A 15877-nucleotide genomic window follows, 5' to 3' on the forward strand; every position below is an offset into this window, starting at 1 on the left:
TTTTTATATGGTATGACTTTACTCGCATAAAAACTGTGAATGGGACCATTTGCATGTCTAATTGAGCTTCGGCAGCTAATTGCTTCCATAGTATGTAAACGTGGTTAAAGAGCGACTGCCTTTAAAAAGCAACGAATCCCTTTGAAACAACCTTTGTGGCATCATTATGAGCCAGAAACAGTAATTCTAGTGTCAAAATCTTTCACTGAGGATGGGAGGACATGTCCCTCCCCACATTATGAAATTACATTTTTGTCCCCCCCAGTTTTATCATTGGAATGTGATACAAAACGAGGCAATCGGCGTGCTTTAGGACCATGCGGACGCCTCCGAGCAGTCGGGTAGGCTAATAAAAATAAATGTCCCCCCACTTCTAAAACCAAAGTTGCCCCCCTGGTGAAAATTGACTACAAAGTGTAAATAGGATCATTTTGGTCATAAGTGAATCTCGTCTAAAACTGAGATTGGAACATCCATGCATCACAACGGGTAAATGAAGGTTGGGTTTTGATTTGACATGTTAATTTGCCCACTAACATGGGGTGAGCAGCTGTGGTGATTGCTCTCTATCCAATAGCATAGACAGTGTGACAGACCTGCTCAGCAGCTCTGACTGTTTACATAAGACAACACATCACGCATTTTTTTACTTGAGAAATACTGCACCAAACACCTATAATTACAGATTTCTTGAGTTATATTAGATTCATTCTGGGGATTTTGAGGAAGTGATACATGCTTCTGCGTCTACAGTGTCTCGTGGGGGACAAACATCATTAACCAAATGCAGAATCGGTCAGGAAACACATCGCCAAGACTGAAATCTTGTTTTTATAATGAGCAACAGAAAAACACACGTGCCAATCGGCGTGTTCATTGGCTCTTTAATGTTGACAAAACTAAATTTCTAGTGTTTGTGATGCCCGCTATTTGGTGCAACAGAGACCCGGTGGAGAGTGGGGTGAAATAGAAGAGTCACTGTCTGTTTTTTTTAGTTTTGATGTTGAGTCTTTACTTGACAAAGTAATGTTAGGATATATCAGTTATCCAGTACGAGGTTTTGTGCCGAACCCGCTGTAGTGTTTCAGGTGCCAAGTGTATGGTCATATTGCAGCAGTGCGTAGGAGGAAGATTCCTAGATGTGAGAAGTGTACAGGAGGGAATGAGACAAAGGAATGTGTAGTACCGGTGGAAAAAGTTGTGTGTGTTAACTCTAGGGGTACCCATAGTGCTGGAGATCAGAAGTGTCCGGTGAGAGAAAGGCATGTTGAGGTTGCTAGGATCAGAGTAGTGCAGAAGGTGTCATATGCTGAGGGAGTGAAGAGAGTAGTAGAGGAAGATGGGTCCAGGGCGAAGGATCCTAAGAGGATCCCTGTGAGTAGGATAAGGCCAGTAGAGATTGATAGGAATAACATGTGCTTCAGTAAGTGTGTTTCTTAGCGTCCAAGCCATCGTTATCAACTGTACCGCAGAAATGGAACGTCAATCACAGAAAATAGATGTTGTGCTGGCAGCTGCAGAAAAGTACTTGGGTGTAAGTGATTTTACTGCAGAAGAGTTACACAGTGTGTTGAACGATAGTGTCCCGTCCTCCCAGGCTGCTGGCCTGGTGTAGGATCAGATAGTGGTGAGGTTTTAAAGGCTCTAGGGATAGTTGGTAGGGCAGTTTTTCTCCCTTTTCCCCATCCTTTGTCCCATCCCTTTTTGTCTCACAAAGTGTAATTAATTCCCACTCCAGAACAGTAGGCGGAAACACAGGGCTAGATAAGATAAGACAAATAGATTAAATAGGGAGGCTGTGAAAATACAAATTTAAAGAAGAAGAAGAAGGTCAGATATTTTTTGGGTCGGTGAAATAGATTATGCGACAATTGCGATGGAAACGCTTTTATGCACAAATATTGATAGAAAAACCATAATATCGTAAGCGATGATGTTGTAGCCTACTAACACCACGACATATAAAAGCATGTAGAGTTTATAGGCAGATGGAATAAGTTATGATGAACTTCATAACTTCATAACTTATGGTGGTTATATGCACGGTGATGAGCTTCATCCAAATGTTCTAATAAATATCGAGAGTAGGCTATAATTTGAATGATGCTGTAGCTAGCAGATTGCAATGGGCTGATGTGATGCTCCATTAGCCATTACAGGATAGATACTGTTTGGCGTAGCAGTGAATTTTCGATCAACATTAACTATCTTCGTTCTTGATTCAGCCAAACGTGTATCTTCTAAAATGTCCGTGTCCAGTTGCAGGTGGTTCGTTAGAATTTGTAAAATGCTCCGTTATTAAAATAAATAAATGTTATGCTCCATGAAGTAATGCAACAATGTGTACGCCGCCATTTTGTCTATTTCAAATCTTCTCTCATTGATTGAGACAGTTGGGACCATCCAGGGGTGAAAGTAAGGTGGTACTGTCCGGTACAGAGTCCCAGCAAAATAAATAGTGGGGGTACACCATACCGGTAAAACATGAGCCTATCACAATAATTAAAACAAAATGTCAAAAAAACTGTAGGCTATTACACCATTATTTATCATTACCGCATATCAGAGGCATGAAAAATTAGCGATTGGACTTGAAAACGGGTGGTATAGCAGCCTATACTCTCCAAAATGCGATGTGGTTCAATGAGAACACTGACATTTTAGGCCCACAGAGATCCTTTTGAATCAATAGGGATTCTATATGTAATTTTATGATTAGGACCATAATGTTTTTGGGTGCGTGCACACATAGTCCCATACCGGGAGAAAATGTAATCTACTTTCACCGCTGGGTCCACCCCAAAGTGCCGCATGTCACGATGACACTCACCTGTCTCGATCAATGAGAGAAAATGTTCAAAACATATATAAGTGACTTTCTTGAGGTTCACAATCAATTTTAGATATTTCTCATGATTTGGACTTAATCTTAAAACATTAGCATATGGAAACAGTGCCAGGGATTGCTGTCATACCTTGTCCATAGACTGCTTACAGGGTAAGGAAACCAATATGTCATTTTGTAATTTGGGTGAACTATCCCTTTAAACTTCAATTGATTTATTCAGTACATGAAAACTTAAGTGCAAAAGTCATTTTATATACACTACGTCATCACGCACAGCATTTTATCCGCTAATAAGTCTGTTTGATGGAAACACTTCTGTTGGGAGAATGTGCATATTGTTTCTATGCTCATTTTCTATTCACCTGAAAATCTATCGCCAATTGGATGTCAACCTAGCTGATCCAGAATAGTTTGTAAAACCACAAGCTCTTTATATTTCGTAAGTTACAATGGCCAAGGTCTTCTAAATATTACACAATTTGTGTGTTTTGTACATAGATACAGTATTTTATTATTCTTTAAAACTATTCAGTTGCGTCATGTATCTTCTGTAAGCATGGCCTTCTGTGCCTCTCGCGCCTCCTAAAAAAGTATGTTATGTTCAAATGATATACCATTGTTGAAAGAAGGAGGTCGACTACAACATAGAAAGTCATATTTTATTGTAACACTGATAAGAATGGTAACACATTGAGGTAAGTTAAATAATCCACTTCTGTAAAGTTCTCTGTCCTGCAGTGGCACACAGTGGCACACAGCCAATCAGAGTTAGAATCCACAAAGTCTGCAGGAGCTAGTACCATCCCAAGTCTGTCCAGTTCACAGTTTTAATACAAAGTTGTTTTTTTCCTTTTGATAAAGTAGAGCACTGGTTTTTCATCATGACATCTCCATTTAGTTGGCTTACAAGTGTCTTTTACAGGGTTTAGACTGTTAAAAAATCCCCTGAGGGAGAAGAGAACATTCTGGTGTTTTTGATATGAGAGAGAACAGAAGCCAATCCACTCCAGACATGACTTGCTAAGTCTGTTTCTGCTGATGTCTTGGCACGGTCTCACAGGGCACTATGAGATAGAGATAGGGGTTGAGTCCTTGGTGGGGAGGGAAGGCGGTCAAAGGATGGTCTCTCTACACAAAAGGCTTTGAGTGCGTTCAGAGGGTGAGGGAGAGGAGTCCAGGGGAGCAGGGGGGTTGGGAGGCCCTGGTGCTGTAGGTGGACGGCGCAGGGATGAGGAAGGGGAACTCAAGGCCCCACAGCTTTGGAGGTGCAGGTCTTCATGGGCACGCTTCCTTGGGCTGCCGATGATGCGCTGTGACTGTGTCATCACCTGTGCAAAGTAACAGACACAAACAAACAAATCCATAAATATAACTGACCAACAATTTAGACCAGAATGATCCAACAATGGTTTCATTAAGTTATCAGACCAGCTTATTTTTCTATATGCATTCATACTCATGCCCATCGATAGACGTACCTGATCTATAACATTGGCACTGAATATAGCTTCCTCCATGTGTCTCTCGTCAGACTTGATGACATACTTGATGCTGTTGACCACCTGCTGGACTTCTGGAGGTAAACTACAGTTGGAGTGCTCCAGGAATTTGGCCACCAGGATTTTGGTGTCTTTATACGTCTTGAGGTCAGCCAGAGAGTGCGGGCGCTCATTGGAGACCGTGTGCAGGGCTCGCGGTTTGAGGCGGATGTCCACTTTCTTCCCCTCCTTCTGCTTCCTGCCACTGCAGGTGCTGACTTTGGCAGCGGTGTGGAGAGGAGCTGACACCTCTGTAGACTCTGAACATACCGAAGACACAAACAGACAACAACATCCAATCAGGCGGGACTCAACACATTCAACACATTTGCACATTCTGTAGGTGAACGCTATTTTCTCCTACGAGTTGCTGTTCTAAATGGGTGTTTTCGCCAGAGGTACGTGTAGACTGCCAGGTTAGGTGGGGAGTGATCTGGTGGGGAAATGTGAAAGGCATACATCGTTGAGAGGTGGTAAAGGCTCTGGTGTGGTGGGCGTTACCTTGCTCTGGTGAAGTCTGAGGAGAATCTTCAGGAGGAGGGTTGCTTGCAGAGGGGCAGCCACAGCTGTCACCTGCAGAGGGAGATGTTAACTTTATGGTGAACAAGTACTCATGCTAAAGTATATTATTTGCATTTCACTAAATTAAGTGATGCTAGTTACCTATAATTGTATCACTTATCACTACAGTCACAGTGGCAAGTGTGGTCTGATTAACCCTGTTCATCTCAACAGTAATGACATAATCTTTCCTAACCAACATGTTAGTGCAACAACCCATGAGGAGCAGTGCCGTGCCGACACAGGAGCAACTAACGTACTTCCAGATATGGAGGTACAGGAGATAGGGTCACTGGTGGAGCGTACGATGCGAGCCAGCTTGAGATACCGCCTGCCAGACCGGAGCATGCGGGGTCGCTCTGCGGGCGCAGAGGTAGAAGGGGGCTGTGAGGCCGGGGAGGAGGAAGAGGAGGATGGGGACCACACACTGAAGCACAGCCGGGAGCCACGGGGCCGGGCAGGGGGGGACGGGGAGGGGCAGGCAGGGAGGCTCTGGGCTGCTGAGGCTGCCTCTACGGAGGCTGTGGATGCAGAGGTGGAGGCAGAGGGCAGGGAGGGAGGAGTTGGAGGAACATGAAGAATCAGCTGCTTCCTACTGGCTCGTTCTCTGAGGTGTGTGTGTAGCGTTGCTCCTCCCTTGGGCTCCTCATGCTCCAGTGTGTTGATGTTCTCTATGGACCAGTTTGGAGAGCGGGGAATGGAGTCCTGGTTGTGGGAGGAATCGCTGTAGCCAGTGTCGTCGAGCCGGGCCGGGCCATGGTGGCGGTGGGAGAAGCGGGCACTGAGCTCTAGACTGATACAGCTGCCATCAGTCGGGGCGGTGTGCAGCGTGCCGTGGGGAGAGGAGTCAGAGCCCTGCACCTCCAGGGAACAGAGATCCTCTGAGGAGCAACTGTGGTCTGGAATTTCTGCCACCTCCTCTGATACCATTAGAGAGGCACTGTCCACAGAGGCTAGGACAGGACACAGGAGAGCACAAGCATCAGCTGCACAGACCAAACTACAGTACAGGCATAGATATCAAACATGGCTCAACCTTATGGATGAGATACACCAGCCTGTTCACACACACAGTCAATGTGGTGTGAGGGATGGCTGTAGTGATAGTGATTAAGCCTTCCTTACCCTGAGTACTGAGACCAGCTGTGGTGTTTCTCTCACAGAGGCTGGACTCAGTGGCCTGCTGATCAATGCTGGTAGTGACCTGCAGAGAGGAGCAAATGGACACACACACACACATACATTATTAGTTCTTACAGTTAACAAAGGAGACACATTTCCAAAGGGATAGTGAGTGAGGGAACCAAATAATTCTGCCATTAGTGAAACCCATATTAAAGATGAGGAACAGGTGGGAGAGGCGGAGAATCCTTTTGGAGGACATCTGTTAGAGGCCTCTGCTTCTTCCCGACACATCTGGCAACCATGTGCTCATTACCACACTATGGCCAGTAGAGGGCTCTCCAAGCACACATCATCCACTCTACATCAGGAATTCCATTGGGATTTTAGAGGTGGTGAACTGTCACTATAATGTGGTTTTCTTAGATAATTGTATGCTTATTATGTTATGTGTTATGTGTGCTTGCTTTCTCATCCCATCATGATGAGTATTTCTAAATCATAGCAGTGAATATGAAAAAGGATAATCAGGGTCTTAGAAGCATGTAATATACAGTATGTTCCAATACAAAGCCTCAGTCTTACCGTTCATAAGCTGCAGTCACCTGTACAAACTGATCATTTCGGGTCCATGCCTCTATTCTAGTCAACCTGCTAGGTGAGCGACGAGAGTGGAATCTAGATCCCTCCGATTGCAGCTGCTCCCCTATGAGGCATACATCTAACAGCAACCAGTCCCCTCAGGTGCTCTCCCTGCATCAACACTTCAAAGGCATGTACTTCAGGTGAGAAAACGCTATATTGATTTGACCTCATTCACAGATTCTTTGTTAGAAGATCATTTTCAGAAGATCTGTGTGAAGAGCTCTAAAAGATGGGGGGAAGCCTTTTGGTATTATATTTTAGAGCAAATAATATATTTAGAATTTTTTTGTTAAGCTTGCATTCAATTGCCACTCCCTGTTGCACACAACAAGCTTCCATTCCCCCTGTCACAAGGGGATGTATGGCTGATTTAAGATGAAATCGTCAACCCTGTTACAGTCAACCCTGTTACTTTATTAGGCACTTAATAGGCAATTACTATAGTCTTTTTAAAAAATGTACCTCAAGAGATGGGAAAAGTTGAATATGTGCTCTTTATGACAATATTAAAATGAGATGAAATCAAATGTTAGTTTTTTTACCAAGTTACACTTCTCGAATGCACCGAATTGGTGGAACGACCCAGCTGCATTAAAACAGGAAACCAACTATATTCCTTGAAGAAGTGACAACTCCCATTTTCTCCAGGTGGACAACAATAGTACCTCCAAGACTGAGTTCAGGAAAAACAGGATGTTACATTAAACTCATCAAACTGAAATCTATACCTGCTCTGATGTTCTAGCAGACAAGATGTGCCTTCTGTATCTCATCTAAAATATACTTTTTCCATCACACCTATAGTGCATTCGGAAAGTATTCAGACCCCTTGACTTTTTCCACATTTTGTTAGGTTACAGCCTTATTCTAAAATGGACTAAATAAATTGTTTTGCTCATCAATCTACACACAATACCCCATAATGACAAAGTGACAACAGGTTTTTAGAAATTTTAGCAAATGTATTAAAAATAAAAACAAAAATACCTTATTTACATAAGTATTCCGACCCTTTGCTATGAGACTCAAATTGAGCTCAGGTGCATCCTGTTTCCATTGATCATCCTTGAGATGTTTTTTCAACTTGATTAGAGTCCACCTGTTGTAAATTCAATTGATTGGTCATGATTTGGAAAGGCATACACCTGTCTATATAAGGTCCAACATTTGACAGTGCATGTCAGAGCAAAAACCAAGCCATGAGGTCAAAGGAATTGTCCGTAAAGGTCAGAGACAGGATTGTGTCGAGGCACAGATCTGGGGAAGGGTACCAAAACATTTCTGCAGCATTGAAGGTCCCCAAGAACAACAGTGGCCTCCATCATTCTTAAATGGAAGAAGTTTGGAACCACCAAGACTCTTCCTAGAGCTGGTGGCCCGGCCAAACTAAGCAATCGGGAGAGAAGGGCCTTGGTCAGGGAGGTGACCAAGAACCCAATGGTCACTCTGACAGAGCTCCAGAGTTCCTCTGTGGAGATGGGAGAACCTTCCAGAAGGACAACCATCTCTGCAGCACTCCACCAATCAGGCCTTTATGGTAGAGTGGCCTGACGGAAGCCACTCCTCAGTAAAAGGCACATGACTGCCCACTTGGAGTTTGCCAAAAGGCACCTAAAGGACTCTCAGACCATGAGAAACAAGATTCTCTGGTCTGATAAAACCAAGATTGAACTCTTTGGCCTGAATGCCAAGCGTCACGTCTGGAGGAAACCTGGCACCATCCCTACGGTGAAGCATGGTGGTGGCAGCATCATGCTGTGGGGATGTTTTTCAGTGGCAGAGACTGGGAGACTAGTCAGGATCGAGGGAAAGATGAACGGAGCAAAGTACAGAGAGATCCTTGATGAAAACCTGCTCCAGAGCGCTCAGGACCTCAGACTGGGGCGAAGGTTCACCTTCCAACAGGACAACGACCCTAAATACACAGCCAAGACAACGCAGGAGTGGCTTCGGGACAAGTCTCTGAATGTCTTTGAGTGGCCCAGCCAGAGCCCGGACTTGAACCCGATTGAACATCTCTGGAGAGACCTGAAAATAGCTGTGCAGCGACGCTCCCCATCCAACCTGACAGAGCTTGAGAGGATCTGCAGAGAAGAATGGGAGAAACACCCCAAATATAGGTGTGCAAAGCTTGTAGCGTCATACCCAAGCAGACTCGAGGCTGTAATCGCTGCCAAAGGTGCTTCAACAAAGTACTGAGTAAAGGGTCTGAATACTTATGTAAATGTGATATTTCAGTTTTCAGCTAAAATATCTAAAAACCTGTTTTTGCTTTGGGGTATTGTGTTTAGATTGATGAGGGAAAAAAACGATTTCATCAATTTTAGAATAATGCTGTAACGTAACAAAATGTGGAAAAAGTCAAGGGGTCTGAATACTTTCCGAATGCACTGTATGTGTGTGCTGCTGTCTTACAGGAGGCCTTATGAAGTCAGCAGTGAATTGGGTGATCTGCAGAAGGAAATGTCACAAATCTCTATTATTTATCCCTTATTAGAGCCTGTGGCAGTCATTTACACACAGAGCGAGAGGAGCATAACATCCTCTCACCTCACTAATCATCAACCCAAATAGAAACTAGCTAGTCTCTAACTAGCTAGCTTCTCTCTATGTACTTCTCCTTCTCTCTTTGTGATCTCATACAACAACTTCTTCTGAAGTCAAAATGCCTTTCTTAGCACTCTCCTTTGTAGTTGTGTTCTTACAATGTGCATGTAAACAGGAAAGTATTCAACAGTGAGAGGGGTTCTAAACTATTCTCAGACTGTGAATAGGGAATGTATAATGTTAGAAGAGGCTGGCTAGTACACTGGTCTTTTATGAGGGAAGGATGGTAGTGGTACTCACCTGACTGGCAGGGGTCTGCCCCATCCCCAGCCCCACCACAGACTCATATGATGGGGGCAACTCAGAGGGGTAGAGGGTCCCAGGGCTGTTGATGGGCACTCCATAGATGGCACTGAACGGGGAGTGTGGGAAGTCCAGATGTAGACTTCTGAATGAGAGAAACAGGAGGGAGGAAAGGTGTGAGGAGAGAAAGAATACAAATATCCTCTTATTCCTCAATCCAGCAACACTTCAATTTAGAGTGAACACACACATTCAATTGGTTGAGAAACACTAACAAAACTGTTTATTGCTTTTCATGTGTCGTTAATTAAAGATATTTCACCCATGCAAGAGACATCTTTTTTTAATTAAAACCCATTCTCCTGTGAAGTGGCAAAGTATAAAATACAACTTGAGTGTCGGAATCAATCATCCAGCACATGATGATGTCATGACATGTTTCTGCCCTCAGCTAGGGGACTCAATAATGGCTTCCTCTACATGTTTCTATTTACAGCCTAATTGACAACAACACATGGCATCTAGCCAAGCAGCTGGATCAGCATGCTTTATAAGATGTGGGAATAGGACTGACTCTCTTATACCAAGGGGAAGGAGATCAATGGCACATTTGCACAAGGCCATGGATGTTACCAGTGCTCCTTAACAAAGCACTACAACATCTGTACTGAGCATTGTGAGTGGCTTGGACCAAGGGCTCCACAGAATACATATTTAGGCCTGATCACCGACAACGATGAGACAGCCTATAGGGAGGAGGTCAGAGACCTGGCAGTGTGGTGCCAGGACAACAACCTCTCCCTCAATGAGAGCAAGACAAAGGAGCTGATCGTGGACTACAGGAAAAGGAGGGCCAACCAGGCCCCCATTAACATCGACGGGGCTGCAGTGGAGCGGTCGAGAGTTTCAAGTTCCTTGGTGTCCACATCACCAACAAACTATCATGGTCCAAACACACCAAGACAGTCGTGAAGAGGGCACGACAACACCTTTTCCCCCTCAGGACATTGAAAAGATTTGGCATGGGTCCCCAGATCCTCAAAAAGTTATACAGCTGCACCATCGAGAGCATCCTGACCAGTTGCATCACCGCTTGGTATGGCAACTGCTTGGCATCTGACCGTAAGGCGCTACCGAGGGTAGTGTGTATGGCCCAGTACATCACTGGGTCCAAGCTTCCTGCCATCCAGGACCCATATACTAGGCGGTGTCAGAGGAAGGCCCAAAAAATTGTCAAAGACTCCAGTCACCCAAATCATAGACTGTTCTCTCTGTTACCGCACGCCAAGCGGTACCGGAGCGCCACTCAAGGACATTCAGAGATTTGTCCCAAAGCCACTCCTGCATTGTCTTGGCTGTGTGCTTAGGATCGTTGTCCTGTTGGAAGGTGAACCTTTGCCCCAGTCTGAGGTCCTGAGCGCTCTGGAGCAGGTTTTCATCAAGGATTTCTCTGTACTTTGCTCCGTTAATCTTTCCCTCGATCCTGGCTAGTCTTCACCGTAGGGATGGTGCCAGGTTTCCTCCAGACATGACGCTTGGCATTCAGGCCAAAGAGTTCAATCTTGGTTTCATAAGACCAGAGAATCTTGTTTCTCATGGTCTGAGAGTCCTTTAAGTGCCTTTTGGCAAACTCAAAGTGGGCTGTCATGGGCCTTTCACTGAGGAGTGTCTTCCGTCTGGCCACTCTACCATAAAGGCCTGATTGGTGGAGTGCTGCAGAGATCGTTGTCCTTCTGGAAGGTTCTCCCATCTCCACAGAGGAACTCTAGAGCTCTGTCAGAGTTACCATTGGGTTCTTGGTCACCTCCCTGACCAAGGCCCTTCACCCTCGATTGCTCAGTTTGGCCGGGCAGCCAGCTCTAGGAAGAGTCTTGGTGGTTCCAAACTCCTTCCATTTAAGAATGATGAGGCCACTGTGTTCTTGGGGACCTTCAATGATGCAGAAATTTGTTGGTACCCTTCCCCAGGTGTGTGCCTTTCCAAATCATGTCCAATCAATTGAATTTACCACAGGTAGACTCCAAGTTATAGGAACATCTCAAGGATGATCAATGGAAATAGGATGCACCTGAGCTCAATTTCGAGTCTCATAGCAAAGGGTCTGAATACTTATGTATATAATGTATTTCTGTTTTTTATTTTTAATACATTTGCAAATAATTCTAAAAACCTGCTTTGCTTTGTCATTATGGGGTATTGTGTGTAGATTGATGAGGAAAACAATTTATTTAGTCCATTTTAGAATAAGGCTGTAACGTAACAAAATGTGGAAAAAGAGAAGGGGTCTGAATACTTTCTGAATACTTTCCGAATGCACTGTATAGCTCAACATGTAAACAATGTGAGAGTTTAGCTATTCTCTGCTTCAGATGACAGATCCCCATAAGGCCAGTGATGCATGCCATATGATAAGCTGCAAAATGGATTCAGATAGCTGATATACTGAGACAATAAAATAAAATAGATTGGAGATCTTACAACTAGACAAAAAGGAAATGTTCATTTGAGAATACAACACAGAAACAGACACATTAGAGACAGAACCCCTTCTCTTCTTTATTGCAGGATTGTGATTAATCAACACTGACACTAGTTCATTTTGAATAATAGTTTAACAATTTAAACATCAACTTGTTTAAATTGTTAAACTATTATTCAAAATGAACTAGTGTCAATGTCAATGTTCATCACTACAAAAATATACAAATAAGCTAACTCGTATGTAAAGATTAGACATCTTAGTCTAAACAACAATAGAACATTGAGTGGTAGTAACAAGTAGGCTATTATTACTAAATCACAATTTCAGGTGAACAAAATACTCCATACCAGCGGTGACCAACCTTGCTCCACTGATCCCTGATCTACTGGGTGAGCAGACTTCTGTTCCAGCCCAGCAATAGCACACTTGATTATAAACTCATTAGGTTTGATAAGTTGAATCAGGTGTGTTTTTGCTGGACTGAAACAGAACCCTGCACACCTAGCAGACCTCCAGCAGGGCTGGCCTGGTCCAATTGTAATAGGTTTATACATTGTGTGTGATGTTTAACTGTGTTTTTGTATACATGTGCTAACATAGGTAGGCCTACACATAAATAACCCATGTGATATAGGTAGGCCTACCTATGTTAGCACATGTTGTTTACAAAAATACCGCTGGTATACACAATTGCTGTGTGAGAAGGTGTTAACGTTAGCCATTGTTTTGTAAATGTAGGCTGAAAAGTACCAGTGGCCTGGCTTTGGCCCCAAGTGAGAGCAGGTCCACCAGAGCCATGGCCCAGACACAGGTGCCGGCCCACGTGGATGGAAACAGAAAAGTCTGAGCCTTTTAGGTAAAACACTGGGATAAATCCTGTATGGAAATGCACGATTAGTCTCTTGGGACATTCATTAGACCTCTCTCTTCATCTGCAGACAGGCTTTCACAGCTTTCCATATCTGAGGACAGAAAACATCACAAAGAAACAGGCTTCTTTATACTGAAATTAGTCAGCACTGAACATTATGTTGCTATTATCTCTCTGTCCTCAAAGTTTTTCCCTCTTTGGACTGGAACTGGATAATCTTTTCATAATGTTCTCCCACAAGGTTACCTGTCCTGTCCAGTAGCCTATACTCTCCCTTTACTGAAAGCTGGAGCTGCAATTTCAGCCTCTTCCATGGCTGTTATCTACAAATGCATTTGGAGACTGTTTTTAATTTACAATGATTACATCAAGATACTGTAGTTAGCTAATAGAAAGTTAGCTAGATGATGACATTGAATTCACTTAGCTAAACAGTGTGTAAAGTTAGCTTGCTACCTAGCAGCTCAGTTGAGTTAGCCTACAGTGGCCTACTAGTAGTGTAATACATAGTTTTTTAACATTTAAAAATATATTTACTTACTTCAATAGGTTCTCCCACTGCCTCCGTTTTTTCAGCCCTTATCTTTAATAATAATGGGCAAGATTTTTCGGTTGTAGCAAAGCGCAGCCAGCAGCCATATGGACGAATGGAGACAAGGTAAAAAGTGTGTTTGTCGACAGAGCAGTTTAGAACGTGTTGTGACGTTTGACTTAACCAGCGTACTCCACTTTCAATTTCAACAAATATAAATCGCAGCCTGTCGGCCACACTTGATCATTTGAAAAAGTGCACTACGGGTGTGTGGGGGGAGGGTTCTTGAAATGTAACAGCCAATCAAAATCTAACCGTTTTTGCAATACAAAATTCTCCAGGCATGACAATGACATGATTTTGGCGGTATGGCAACGCGAGTCTATATCAAACCCAATGTGACAGGTGCCAAAGGAGATGCTACAGCCAGTCATTCAAACAGGCATCACTGTAATGTTGTAAACCAGCTGTAGAGGAGAGGGCTATGTTGGTCAGCCAACACTCTGTCTGGTGGGAGGTTGTTAGGAGGTCAGAGTGTTGTGCTGCAGCCAGTACATCTGTACGTCTATCACCGAGGTGCAGGTGTTGCGTTTTGTTGCTTTGCTGTGGTACCTCTGTTCGCCCATCACCGGGGTCCAGGTGTTGTGTTGTGGTATGTTGTGTTTGTTCTGTTTTGTTATGTGATGTTGTGTTGCGATACCTCTGTCCGTCCATCACCGGGGTGCAGGTGTACTCTGGGGGGTAGTAGGGTGGTGGAGGGATGGGTGGGATGAACTCGTCAAAGTCAAGGGTCTGGTGCAGGATGGTGCCGTGGGGGGTCATGCAGTCAGCGCTCAGGGCTCGTGCTCTGTGTGGCATGAACTGAAACAGACAGAGAGAGACACAAACCAGGCTTTTATTTCAGAGACAGTAAACCGTTGTCTATTTGTCTCATTCTGAAAGCTTTATACTGGGACCATTGTATGTGTTAATTTCAACAACATTCTATAGAAAAACGGCATCCAGAATAAGGTTATCTAGCAAACACAATTCTGTTTATTTTTGGAGACTTGGACAAAGGAACTATATGCAGTAGCAAGCGTCATTTTCGGTGGCAAAGTCGTTAAGGGCAAGACTAATAAAGACAGACACAATGGAGCAGGCTTTAGTAGGCAGCTAGCTTTATTCCTGGGAGCTGAAATCTTTCCTTGTGAAATGGGAATTAAGCCAGATTGTGTGTACTGGGAATAGGAGGAGACAGGCCCTTTGTCATTCAACCTCCTGTGACCTAACGGCTGTACAGGCCAGTTTAATCTCTCCTGGTCTGTGTTTTTAAAACAGTGGCGTGTCTCACATTCCTCCTGCTCACAACCAGACGACGACGTGCCATTGAGAAGTGCCCATTCAGGACGCACTGCAGTTCAGCCTGTCTACTTTGAAGTTCAAATCTGACTTTGAGAAATGTGCCCATCTGTCGCTTTGCGTCTGCCATCAATCATGTGTCATATAAGAACAGCATAGAACGTTTACATAGATATATTCATTATCAGTCAAGGACAAAGATATGAAAACCTCTCATTGAAATTCTGACTGAATAGTAAAACCTTGCCCTTACCAACCAAATCTGTATAATCTGTATAATTTTAGGTTACAAAAAGTATTGTTTTGCATTTTCTTTTAGCCACAAAAGATCAAGAAACTGAACCAGGTGCAAAGTCAATGCCCTGCCCTTAAGCTTATGGTCCTGTAGCTCATTATGTCTGTGCATTGACTGTGTAGCTGGGATCACTAGTGATGTCTTGTATTGCCACCCTGTGCTCTGAGATGAAACTAATCCCCTACTGCTCCAGTTGGCTGCAGCCTCCGCTCTAGCCCCTGCACCAGTCCCATTGCTAGTCCCTACATCTGCCCCAGCTCCAGCCCCAAACTCCTGCCTCACTAATATCATTCAGCTCTATCAATCTCCCACCCTGGGTTTATCTGCCATATACCCATCCAGGAGGCCACACAATTTACAGCTCAGCTCATAAACTGTACAAATCCTTCTCGTATACAATGTTAAACTTTATGCTCCAGAGATATTAAAGGGGTGCAGACAAACTCTGTGTCCGCTGATATTGCTTTGTTTTAATGGTGGCTATGAGGGCGCTACAGCACACCAATCATCTGGGAAAGTCATTCTTAATGGGCTGAGAGCATTGCTCTGAAGGGCACAGGGACCATCCCGCCATATTGATTTCCCTGATGACAGCAAAGCATTTAGGTTTTGGGCACAGTCATTGTTTCCCTTGTAATGCGAGGGGGTCATTTTAAGGATAGCATGCCTTTTAAGGTGAACATATTACCAACTACATTGTTTTCTTCAAATCCTCTGTGGTTTTTAGCGTGATGTGGAGATTCTGAATTGTTCTGGGATGGGTGCCCTTCGTGATGTGTGTTGACATTATCT

At 43.9% G+C, this 15877-nt stretch overlaps 1 protein-coding gene across 2 annotated transcripts in view; it reads right to left on the reverse strand.

Annotated features, from left to right (window-relative positions):
- Positions 1 to 3510: 3510 nt before the first annotated feature.
- Positions 3511 to 15877, reverse strand: part of LOC121559827 (protein FAM189A1) — a 63443-nt gene continuing 51076 nt past the window's right edge. The window contains exons 5-11 of one of the 2 annotated variants that reach the window (XM_045216311.1): positions 14150 to 14310; positions 9562 to 9709; positions 6073 to 6151; positions 5544 to 5900; positions 4888 to 4959; positions 4327 to 4646; positions 3511 to 4176 (exon numbers count right to left, since the gene is read on the reverse strand). In XM_045216311.1, the coding sequence (XP_045072246.1) occupies positions 3961 to 4176; positions 4327 to 4646; positions 4888 to 4959; positions 5544 to 5900; positions 6073 to 6151; positions 9562 to 9709; positions 14150 to 14310 (1353 nt within the window). In that variant the 3' untranslated portion in view covers positions 3511 to 3960. Of the gene's footprint in view, positions 4177 to 4326; positions 4647 to 4887; positions 4960 to 5207; positions 5901 to 6072; positions 6152 to 9561; positions 9710 to 14149; positions 14311 to 15877 lie in introns of both variants that reach the window. The other variant, XM_045216310.1, reaches the window with a different exon arrangement.

This window comes from Coregonus clupeaformis, unplaced genomic scaffold, assembly GCF_020615455.1.
Source record: "Coregonus clupeaformis isolate EN_2021a unplaced genomic scaffold, ASM2061545v1 scaf0674, whole genome shotgun sequence".
In the NCBI taxonomy this organism is placed as follows: Eukaryota; Metazoa; Chordata; class Actinopteri; order Salmoniformes; family Salmonidae; genus Coregonus; species Coregonus clupeaformis.